This window comes from Mya arenaria, chromosome 11 (assembly GCF_026914265.1).
Source record: "Mya arenaria isolate MELC-2E11 chromosome 11, ASM2691426v1".
In the NCBI taxonomy this organism is placed as follows: Eukaryota; Metazoa; Mollusca; class Bivalvia; order Myida; family Myidae; genus Mya; species Mya arenaria.
Window position 1 is genome coordinate 61,929,203 of NC_069132.1, and position 11,592 is coordinate 61,940,794.

Sequence of the window (11,592 nt, forward strand, 5' to 3'; positions counted from 1 at the left end):
AAGTGATGCACAATAATTCATAGTTGTTATACTTTTCAATCAATCCAATACCTGCACTCTGAGAAATGAATTCCATTCAATTACAATATATAGATATTTCTGCTTGACTAAATAATTGCTGTCGTCCGGACTGATGCAACAAGGATTCCATGCAAAGTTGCGGTGTTAATCTTCAAAGTGAGTGATTTGTTTAGGACAAACGTGACATACCTTTTTCAATGTTAAAATAAAATAGGTTAGAGTGTTGAGAAATGAATGGTTGCCTTATGCGGGAAACATTAGACATAACATTTCTTAAAAACTAAAGTGTTGCCTTTTTGCCTCTTTTCATATAATATGCAGGCATGGGTTTACTCGAAGGTATTTTTATATTATCTGTATAAAATTTATTGCTCGGATGTAATTCCACTGAATGTACTATATGTTTTCTAAGTTGTTTTGAGGTTCAAGGACTATTCATTTGTACATTTCTTTACAAATTGGTCGTTACGAAACGTTTCATGATACTTTTTTCCGTATGCCGGACACTTCATCAACTCTAGATTTGTCCCAATTGATTGTATTTCATTATCGCCTTTTGATCACTTTTTGTTGACACATTTCAAATACATGTCACACGAAGTAACTTTCATTGTATTTACATTATTGTCAGATTATTCCGATATTCTTCATATACCAATAACCCTCTCTCAAATGTGATATTTTCCTTAACAAGTGCATGGTCACCTTTGACGCCGCAGACGATCCGATCCCTTATTGCTGAAGCTCTAACTTAACCAAATCCACTTGAACTGGCTAAAATCCGATTAATTAGTTCGATTAAGAAAACACAACGGTCTTAAAAATCATCACAAGCAGGTCGAAAATGTAACATTATTTGATAGTGTTCGTATCTAGTGAATATCAAAAGTTAATACTAGTTAATTTGGCAAATACAGCTTGTAAAACCACAACAATCGGTGACAAAACAACCAGGGCTTTTAATGCAGCACGAACAATGTGGAAAAAGCCCAAATAGAATACTATTGTCACCAGAATCATCTAAAGAATATTAAAGTATGAAGTAAAAAATAAATATTCGTATTATTTTTAAGTTAAAGTAAACTTCAAGAAGTGAACGAGGAGACATTTGTTATTGTTATTACAGAGCTTAAGTTACAAGGAATTTGATACTGTAGACGAAATATTGTATACCATGTGACATATGGTTTCCTATCATTTTGTTATATAGGAACCAGCGAGACGAGAAATGTTTTGCATATCGAATTTATTCAGCATCACGCTACATAAATACTTTTGCTTATCAATAATATTACTTTTCAGATATTTTTAAGCTTTTATGATATAGAAGATCTTTGTTGAATATGGTGTAAGATCGTATTTTGGGGGCTTGATAAATTATACTTTAATGCATTGGATTGTCTTTATTATTGTTTTATATTTCAACGTATCTACAGGCACAAATTGAGCATATTCCATGTGTAAGTCAAGTATCCTTAGATATGTCATTATGCTTTTTTAATTATTAATGAGATGTTAACCTTTGTGTAATAGGTAAGAAAATTGTAAATATAATTACTACGTTTTAACTTTGGAGGCAAGAATGTTGTTTGATCTATAGATATAGAAGCTTTTGTCCAATCATCACCGTATTAAGTCAATAGTTTTATTGGCAGAATATCTCAGTCAGGTTCGAAAACCATCAACGTCTTCATAGTCACTACAGTAGTCGAATTGGCAAAACAACTGTATTTACAGTTTCCGTCTCTAAACTTGGCCGACATACAGCTTGGTGTCCTAGCATTTTGCGACAGTTGTTGCTCTTGTTTATTTTATTTTTAAAGTAATCTATGAAAGATCTCGTTTGCTTTTTGAATTGACTCACGTGCCATCACATCTAAAAGTGACCTTAAACACCATCATGTAACCACAACGTCTAGTCACATCTAGATAACGGCTGCCATAAACAGCATGATATAAAAGCCGATCAGGATGCGATATCCCATCTCTTATCGAATAGACTCCTTGAGTGTAAAGCATATATACACGGAAAACAAGTGTCCGATGGAATTGTTCAGCAATAAAAACTTGACGCCAGTCAATAAAGTATTTTTTTCAGCGTCGTTCGGTATAACGCAGTCGGTATAACGGCGTCGGGGATTTCAAATTCGGTACATTCCGCAACCAAGTTTGGGTCCAAGTCATATTTTAGCTGAGTGAACGGCCGTATACTGATATGTAGTTTTCATATCATCTAATTAAATATATCAGCTGCTTTGCTCTGTAATACACACACCATTTTACATTGCGACCTAACTTATATTAACTATAAGCTTACAGTCAATAAATATAGTGTATGAAAGTCTTAATTTATTGAATCATGGACATTCTCAGAGAAAATGGTATCCGTTTTCAAGTGTATTACAAATTTTTGCATTCTCGTTCATTTCTTGTTATTGATTGGGGCGTATGCCATCTGCCCTTTACTATCTCTGATCTAGGTGAAGCTACTCTTAGTCGTGTTAATGCTGTTCTGAAATTATTGGTTTGTGTGATGTCTAAATAAAACTGATAATCAAACTTTGCAAATGGGATATATGTTGACGTCTTTCATGATTCTCGTAAATCTTCATTCCATTCTTGCTTGAAACAAGTTGAAGAACACATATAAAAAGAAGGAATTTTTTAAATATTAAATTATTATTTTGGGCAAAATTTTTGCAACATTTACTTGTCCAAAAGTGATGAGTTTAGGTTTCATCAAGAGGAAAATAACTACCCTGATTTAAACAATACTTCCTCAAGTTGATATTTCCACTCCTATGTGTGCAATGAAAATATCAAATAAACATTTCAATGTTGTAACTTGTACGTAATTGTTCGTTGATTTACTTGATAGATTGACTTATATGTTTTAAAAACACAGCTTGCAAAAAAATAGCAAAACATCGACCCTCTTTCGATCATTTCGGTATAAGGGAATGTGATTGTAAAGTTTCCTCAGTAAATAATTTTTCTTCAGATTAAAAATCTTATGTGATGAAATGACAACATTATTGTAGAAATATTGAAAGCTGAGACAGTCGCAGGATTGGGTGATTTTACAGATGTGTCGTTATCTGAAACGACTTAATTTATATTTGAATATTGAACTTAGAATTGCATTTTATATCATAATAGTTCTTGTTTACAACTGCAGTCGAAATATTAATGTATCTCTACACATTTGTGTAATAAGGTAAATGGGTGGGAAAAAACAAGATTGTAGAATGAAATATGTAGAAAAATACAGAAAAAGCGAAACAATGTTTCAAAATTGAACATTGACCGTATCTATGTCAATACCAAAGTTAGAGCAAGTGAAATATGAAGTATAGTATGGTAAGAATGAAACTAATTTGGGCGAAAATTTCAAGTTACGCTTGCGTTACTCCTGCGTTATTTATGAGTAACTCCTTCATATCAACAGACCTGCGACATAACTACGAATTCGTTTCAAAATATAACGAACATAATAATAGCACTAATAAAGCAAATGTCTTTATTGTGTTAGTATTTTTAATAAAGGCATTTCATGAGTTTTCACAGCATGATTTTGATATGCGTCTCTGTGAAGTTCTAACGAGATGGTTGATGTGGTTGCGTATTATGCCAGTTGTGGACATAACGCATCAGCTTTGCTTTTATGTTTGCTGTTAATATTTCACCGGGTAAATTGCAATGTCGTTTTGAAACCGTTTGGTTGTGCTGATTGCGAATAGTGACAACCTTTAGTGGTATACATATATTATTAACATTTGCCAAGTGAGTAGTAGACTATTCAGCGTCAGAAAATGATACTTGTGTAAATGAGATTTTACACACGATGTGTGCAAACATTACCAAAGAAAACTATATTTAACGCATGGATTTATTTCAATTTTACGATCAAATCATGCTCAGTCTTAAAAGGGAAGATACCTTGTATTGCAATTAAATAGTCCTGTCAATGATATATGCACAATAAGTACGTGCGGTAGTTCAGAGCTTCCTTTAAAATGCAAACCGAAAATGTACTCAAGAACTGTTGTTTTTTTCAAATCGTCTGATAGTACAATGTCGTGTCTAAAATACTTACCGTGCCAGTAGTTGCCATGTTGCCTCATGATTTTACTATATTCAGTACATAGTGTCTGCGTGTTGACGGTCTAGTAATATAGAAATCAGTGTTATTTCACGTGTAAATCTGTCAATTAACTATAGAACACTTTTCTATACGGAAATTATGTAGTGGACAATAGCCTAGAAGGAGAAAACATATAATCTTAATGCGATTTACCTCAAACATTGTTCTCAAATGATACATATCAGGGAATAGAAATGACTCAACACATATACATAATATGAATAACGCATAAACATGATTAAAAATATGCATGCACGATCGTTGTTATAACAGTTTATCTAAATACAGTGACCTTATTCTTTTAATACAAATTCAAATGTACACATAAAAAAATCGAAATTTAAACACTATTTCAATTGAATATTATTCAATTATCACAGCCTTCTTTACCTACTAATCACGAAACGTATATATCATTTTATCAATTTAAATATATATAAATATATATAAATATGTTGTTTCCATAAGTAACATTTTTTAAAATGAACGAAGATGACACCAAGTGTAAGTATTTGAGAATATTTCGACTTTAATTCCGTCAATATGATTCCATTATGTGCTTTTTTTTACCCAGTTACAAAAGCGCTACAAACATATTTCAGCGTAGTATCACAGTTTTGTGGAAACATAATAATGGATTTCCCATTCAAAGCAAGTGCGTCTTTACATTTAAACAACACATCTCTAAAGAACCTGTCTACAGAAATTTACAGCTTATCATACCTGCATAAGAGGCTTGCCCTTATGTTTATAGTTACAATAGCCGTTTGATTTCACCTCATTATTGCAATATTGTGATCGAATAAGAACCTTTCCAATATATTCAGAGCAAATAAAAGTGAAAATTACTGTCTGTAACAAACTTGGCAATATGTCCAAGAAGTAACCCGAAGTTGCGTGCGCATACAGAATGTATCCTGGCCGTACTATGAGTAAGACAATAGTAATGTATAAAAGAACGGCAACCATGGCTGAGTTCAATTTAACACAATTGCAGTTAAACACTGAAACGTTGCACTCTTTGTTTGAAATAATCTTTAGCTCTATGATGGTGACATCTGCAAAGAAAAAAACAGAAAGACATTCAGTTACATTTATAAGTATTTCGAGATCCAGCAGTACGTGACGGAGTCAGCCTAACATGATATGATGATTAGCAGACTCAGAAACGTGACCAATGTATATAGTACTTGGAAGTTAACATCTATTTTTATCTAGGCAGACTAATCAAATATTATTTATGTGTCAACAATGGGGGAACATGTCGATTAAAACACATTCAGTCACTATGTTGGACAAATAAACACCTCAGTAAGGCTTTTACTTTTGAATTTTCGACTAGTTGCATGTCCCTGTATTTCTGATTGTAAAAATGGCGTAGATTGCATTGTGTCTCTTTCAAGCAGTGTGATGTCGAGCTGAGAGTATCCGGCTACGATGTAAGATTTGATAGATCTTGTAAACATTTTTATTTCAAGATGAATAATAAAATTATAATTCAAATAAATTTATACATAAGTTAGCAAACCCGTTTGTTTTGTCCTGTTCCTGCAAAGAGCAACCAGCACGGTGAACATGACGGGTAGGTATATCACTAAATATTCCACCAGAATAGCCCATCTTTCCTCGTAAACGTTTTTCTGACACACGAACAAGAATACGGTAAAGTGCTGACTTCCATATGTCCCAAGCGTCTCAAGCGAATGTTGTGTAACTGGAAGTGGGCTATTTTGCGGCACAATCTTGATTACGGAAAAACTTCCTGTGATGATGCAACCAAGTGTGCCTGCGTATGCTAGACACGAAGACATCGACCATTTAAAGTTCTGAACAAAACATTATGCACGATTAACACGAGCACAACCCCGTTGGCAAACGCCGCCGTCATCGAGTAATCCAAGCACGAGCCGACGCTCGGAGGTCCCTGTTGTACGCGTCTTTTCATGTAATTTTCAGCAATTGTCAACATGCGCACGCTTGCGATCAGATGGAAAAATCCAGAGAGCACCACTGCGACCAGCGTCGTGGTATTTCGGCAGTACTTCCGCATTAACACTAGATGACCGACACAGATGGCGCCGGCCATGAGGGCCGTGCATATCAAGCCGCTCTGAAAGAGCTGAAAGATGAACATCACATGACTAAGGTCGTCAGTCTGCTGAGATGCATGAAGGGTGGTGCCCTGACCCATGTATACTGTCTGTAATGAAATAACCAACGAACTTTATAGGTATACAACGTATGGTCCAGTTTCAAGTCAAATGATAACCAAGCGCCAATGAAACTGTAAACACACATTTATATTCGAAACAGTTCGCATGTATCAGTTATTAAGGTTTGTGTGTTAAACTTACCATCCGTTCGTGAGTGTTTATATCCGTTCATATTGTTAATACAATAATCGACTGAAAGATTACAGCCGATTAAATATTTAAAACGGCATAATTATAAACGTTCAAAAACTATTTTCAATACTTAGTTAAGTTACTTTGGTATTTAAATGTAAACATCAATGCATTGTAAACATCAATGCAATTTGAGTGTTATTGAAATAGTTGGAAATATGTTACCTTTAACGGTAACCCAAGCTTTTTAAAGCGAATTTATTTGCGATGCAATTAGGATTCCAGTAGTATATATTATTATCCGGATAGAATTTAACACTTTTAAAACACAATATACCGATTAAAACAGAACCAAATTATTAGATTTTTCTCGTTCACGTAAACTTCGATAACGTGGATAAGTTTTTTGCTAATTTAAGCAAGGCAGGACAAGATCTGCACGAACGTTAGTCGTATCAAAACCAAACATAGCAAAAACGTTTCCAGCTTTCTTATTTGATGTTATTATTTTATTAAGTCGGATTTTTGAAGATTGTAAAAGCATGTAAGTTTCAAATAGATAAACCAACAAACAACTTGATTACGAGCAATTATGCAATTCATGTTTTTATTCCTAAAATATCAGGGCGCTGCGCCACAGGATGAGGTAAAAAGATAACAATAAAGTTATTTATTATTCATTAAATTTCCTTAAAAGCTTAAACAAGATACTGCAAGAAACAGGTTTATTACTTGCAGTCATACAATTCATAAATTAATCAATTTCAGTGTTCTGCTCCTCGCGGTCGTGAAAAAAAGATATTTGGAACATTATTTCATTGTTATTTTTTTTTATATCCGTCAAACAACGATATATATGGATAAAAAGAAAAATATAGCAAAATATATCAATTCCATATAAGGGCCCAGTAGAGTTCTAGGAAGTTTTATCAACAAAGTGCATAACCAAGTGAAAGACCTTGGCTTCAAACCATATGAGAAGTTGTAGAATTCTTGTGTTGTACCGGTCGTGGATTTATGTTGCTCAGTATGGGGAATCAAGCAGTTGCAACCCTCAGACAAAGACCACAATTGCGCAATGATATACGACATTGGTGTACATAGATTCGCCCTAGTTCCCACGCTTACTGGCGACTCAGGACGGATCCCAACCCGTTACCACCGATGGATCAACATGCTACGCCGCTGGAACAGGCTCGTGCTTAAGGACCGAAACAGACTGTGTGCCCAGACGTTTGAAATGGACTATTACAGGTGTTTATGCCATTGGTCAAGCGAGGTAAATGAGATCATGACACACATAGGGCAAACAGACAGTTTTGATGTCAAATCACCTGTTGATCTCTCAAATTTACAACATCTTGTGCGGAACCATTAAATAAACATTTGGTCAACGGAGGTTAGTTCTATTCCGAAATTGAGAACGTAAACAGTGTTCAAGCCGATTGCTATTTGAACTTTGGCACAGTTATGCACTGGTATATTATATTTTAGAATCGAAACCGGGCGGTATCTATTTAAACCTGCAGATACAAGACGTTGTAGGCTATGAGATGCCTAAGAAGCTGAGAATGAGTGTCATTAGTATTAAAATGCGCTTATATTTTATACTAAAACAAGAACTTTAGTCTTGTGATTTCTGAAGATCATTTCATTAATCTTACTTACATTGAAGAATAAGCGTTTCCGAATCGTCGAACCAATCGTTCAAGTTGGATCGCTCGTGAACAGTAGCCCTGTGGACCTGCAGGCGTACGTTTACCATTTTAGCTACCGTTTAATTACTTTCTACAAAGGAAGCCTTACAATTTTCTACAAAGGAAGCCTTACAATTTTAAGTTATCAACAATGTTTTTGTTTGTGTACCGTACTGGTATATGTGTTTTGTGCATTAAAACTTTCTGTGTGAATATTAATAAAGTGGAATTTTTATTCAAATGGTAATAAAATAATACTTTCAGTCATGTTTCCCCGGTCCGGATAAAAAAATCCGACCCGAGGGCACCTGCGTTGCCCGGTTATGAGGCTTGCCGAGTTACCGGCTACGCAACGTGCCCGAGGGTCGAATGTTTCTATCCGGAACGGACACGCATGATATTTATTTATTCTAGCATACCTTAAATAACATTTTTTGTTAAGAAAATACAAAAAACAATAACGCATTTTTGCACATTTCACCAAAAAGCGCGTGGCGATGATGTTTACTGACGTATTGGTGCGCAATAATTTGTATTTACTACATACGTCAATAAGTTCCTTCGATATCACGTCTTTTAAGGGTTATTTTGTTTTGTTTTTTAGGTATATATTTTAGTAAAGTTAATGTTAATGGAACTCATCTATAGAAATCTTATAATTATGATTGCATAAAGTGTATAATAAAAGAAATAGAAAGTATTACACCTGAGTGCCCATCTGGCATGGGAAGATGCCAGATGGAGTTTTCAAGTAAGGCTAAATTCACCGGAAATTGAACAAACTGCGGTCGAAAGCAAGAATCGGAATACCATTTTCTTTTAGTATTCCCAAAATTCCGGGATATAGGTAAACAATTCCATAAACCATACTGTTGCCACTGGCCTAATATACACAAGTTTGCAAAACTAATATGCGAAGAAATCATTAACACAACCATGAATATGGCAAAATGTATATACCACAAATAGCTTCAGAATTTAACACACATGACAATTTCATTAGATGGACAGTTTACATATGAATTATATCATAAGAATTATTTGAAATAACCATACATTGCTGCAACTAATTCACTATGTATCCACGGTTGGAATGTCATTCAAAAATTTATTATACTTTTCATTCATAGCAAGTTCGCCAGTTGTAGTAATAAACACGAACATCCATAAACACGAATTAGCTCATGATTTTCACGATTGGATTAATACTACATCTGCTAAAAAAACATTCGGACTTTGGTGAATAACTTGTTTAAATTTTAGTTCAAACAAATTGCTAATGAAAAAGTAATTGTATATAAGCATTCTAGATTTACCTTTAATTGCAATATAGTTCACTACTACTGATTAACAATCATTTATCTTTTTGTTCACATTTTATTATTATGCTTTTCGCTAAATTTTACCTGTTTGCTCGTAAACTATTTGTATGCTTTGGGCATAATTGCCTGAAATGAATTCAAAGTTGTTGTTGTTGTTGTTGTATATAAATAGTTCAATGCTTTCCCTATTGACATCTTTAATGATTATGTAAAATAATAATTCATGAATTATGTGTCATAATTAACATATATGATTATTTCAATCAGCCTTTAAGTGTACTAAGTATTTCCATGAAACTGCTTGATCATACTATGTCAGTATGAATCGTTCAAACACGTCAAGATTAATATATAAACTGCACTTTATATTTTTCGATTCGAAATACGATATTTTTAAACCATGTTGTTATATTATACATGTTTTAAACTCAAAGTCGCCAACGATTAAATAGCTGTATACGTTGTTGCGATTGCATATAAAGTTACTTTTTTTGCATTTATGGGAAACCCTCTATTTACTAGTTTTGGAATTTGTTCGATTGGAAGGAAATGGCATTCTTGTTATTGTCATAGGTTGAGAAAAAAAACATACATTAAACTATCTCCTATTACAACAGTGAACGTTATCAAACCTTATAATATTATCGTACCCCGATATAACTTTAAGCATATTTAACAAATTGAATATGTTTCCGGTGTGCCTCGCTATTTCAGAGATCGTTATGTACGTTATTTATTGCATTTGCAGAATATTTCCTATTTCTAAAATGGACAGGAAATAAACATTTAGTATCGGAAGAGAGCCAAACTGTGTGGAAAAAGCAACATATCCTAAGGCATTGAGTTATTTATCAACCCATTCCGTTTTTGACTGCCGTTCTACATCAATAATTTTTCTTCTATTCACACATCCCTATTTATGCATTCACCGAAAATAGTATCTTGATGATAGTGATTAAAATTCAACTGATAAGGTTGAATTATTGTCATTCTTATGCTTAAAAAGTGATGTTCATAGTTATTGTTCTATAATTTTATATCTTGTAACATTCACTTTCAATATTGAATATGTTTTCTTTTTCGGATCGGTGAGAAACGGTGGCGATAACCACTGAACGTACCGGACAACCGGATGTCATAGTTGAAACAGGATGCATGTAGTTTTTTCAATTTTTTAACAATTTAAAACCTCTTTGAACTTTCGCGTTGGTATTGTTAACAGTAAACATGCTTCCTTAAAATCTGTTGACTCAGTCTGACTTCAATGATACAATTTATTATCGTTAAGATAAGATAAGATAAGAAAAGATAATCTTTATTTAAAGTCGGTAATGATAAACATAAATAACACTAGCTGATAGCTATTTTCCGACATAATAGATTATCCAATATTAGACAAACAAAAGACCTGAAAAGATTCAAGATCTAATATCACATGTTGAAATGTTAATACATAGGCTGCAATAAGATTACAGTGTTACGAGCCGCGTAACGAGAAAAACAAAGCCAGCAACAAACTTTACAATTTTAATATGTCAAAGTTACAATGTTGAAATACAATTTAAATACTTGTTTTACACTTCCAAATAGCTTGAATAATTTAATCCTGGTTTATGTCCTTTTTTCAATTTCAAATATTTATACGAAAAGCTACAGAAACAAGCTCAGAAGCAAAACGTTTAAACATAAACCCGGTTTAACGGCACTGGGCAAACGCAAAAGACAAAGAACATGAAATCACAAACAAGAAACATGGAAGAACAGCACAAAACTCCACAAACAGCACAGTGTATACATACTATATATATAAAAAAACTAGGTATGTTTAGCAAGGATTGTTAGGTACCGCCTTGGAACGGTCAGTAAAATGTAAATTTACTGGGGGTTTAAAGTCCAAAAAGCTGAATGTTTTTGAGAACTTATAATTTAAATAATCCACACAGTAAACTCCCCAAAGAATAATCTAAATGTAAATCTGTATTTTAAAATGTATGAATGTCACAAAAGATAACCAAAGATAACTCTCTAACTCTGCTATACCTTAAATATATATGTGACCAAGT

At 33.6% G+C, this 11,592-nt stretch overlaps 1 protein-coding gene across 2 annotated transcripts; it reads right to left on the reverse strand.

Annotated features, from left to right (window-relative positions):
* Positions 1-4,632: 4,632 nt before the first annotated feature.
* On the reverse strand, positions 4,633-6,705 carry LOC128209634 (uncharacterized). Of its 2 annotated transcripts, XR_008257039.1 has the most exons (3): positions 6,520-6,705; positions 5,694-6,365; positions 4,633-5,223 (listed from the first exon to the last, which is right to left on the reverse strand). XR_008257039.1 is itself a non-coding variant. In XM_052913751.1 (2 exons), exons 1-2 carry the CDS (start codon positions 5,974-5,976, stop codon positions 4,883-4,885), a joined length of 624 nt encoding a protein of 207 aa, XP_052769711.1. In that variant the 5' UTR covers positions 5,977-6,492; the 3' UTR covers positions 4,633-4,882. The 2 variants fall into 2 exon arrangements, 1 of the variants encoding a protein (XP_052769711.1); XM_052913751.1 differs by lacking the exon at positions 6,520-6,705 and having other exon boundaries at positions 5,694-6,492.
* Positions 6,706-11,592: the final 4,887 nt, after the last annotated feature.

Bases quoted from the DNA above. Each gene is read 5' to 3' on its own strand.
- LOC128209634 (XM_052913751.1), bottom strand. From the start codon at position 5,976: ATGTCTTCGTGTCTAGCATACGCAGGCACACTTGGTTGCATCATCACA. The intron at 5,224-5,693 runs GTTTGCTAACTT...TTTTCTTTGCAG, and splicing joins GAACAGGACAAAACAAACGG to ATGTCACCATCATAGAGCTA.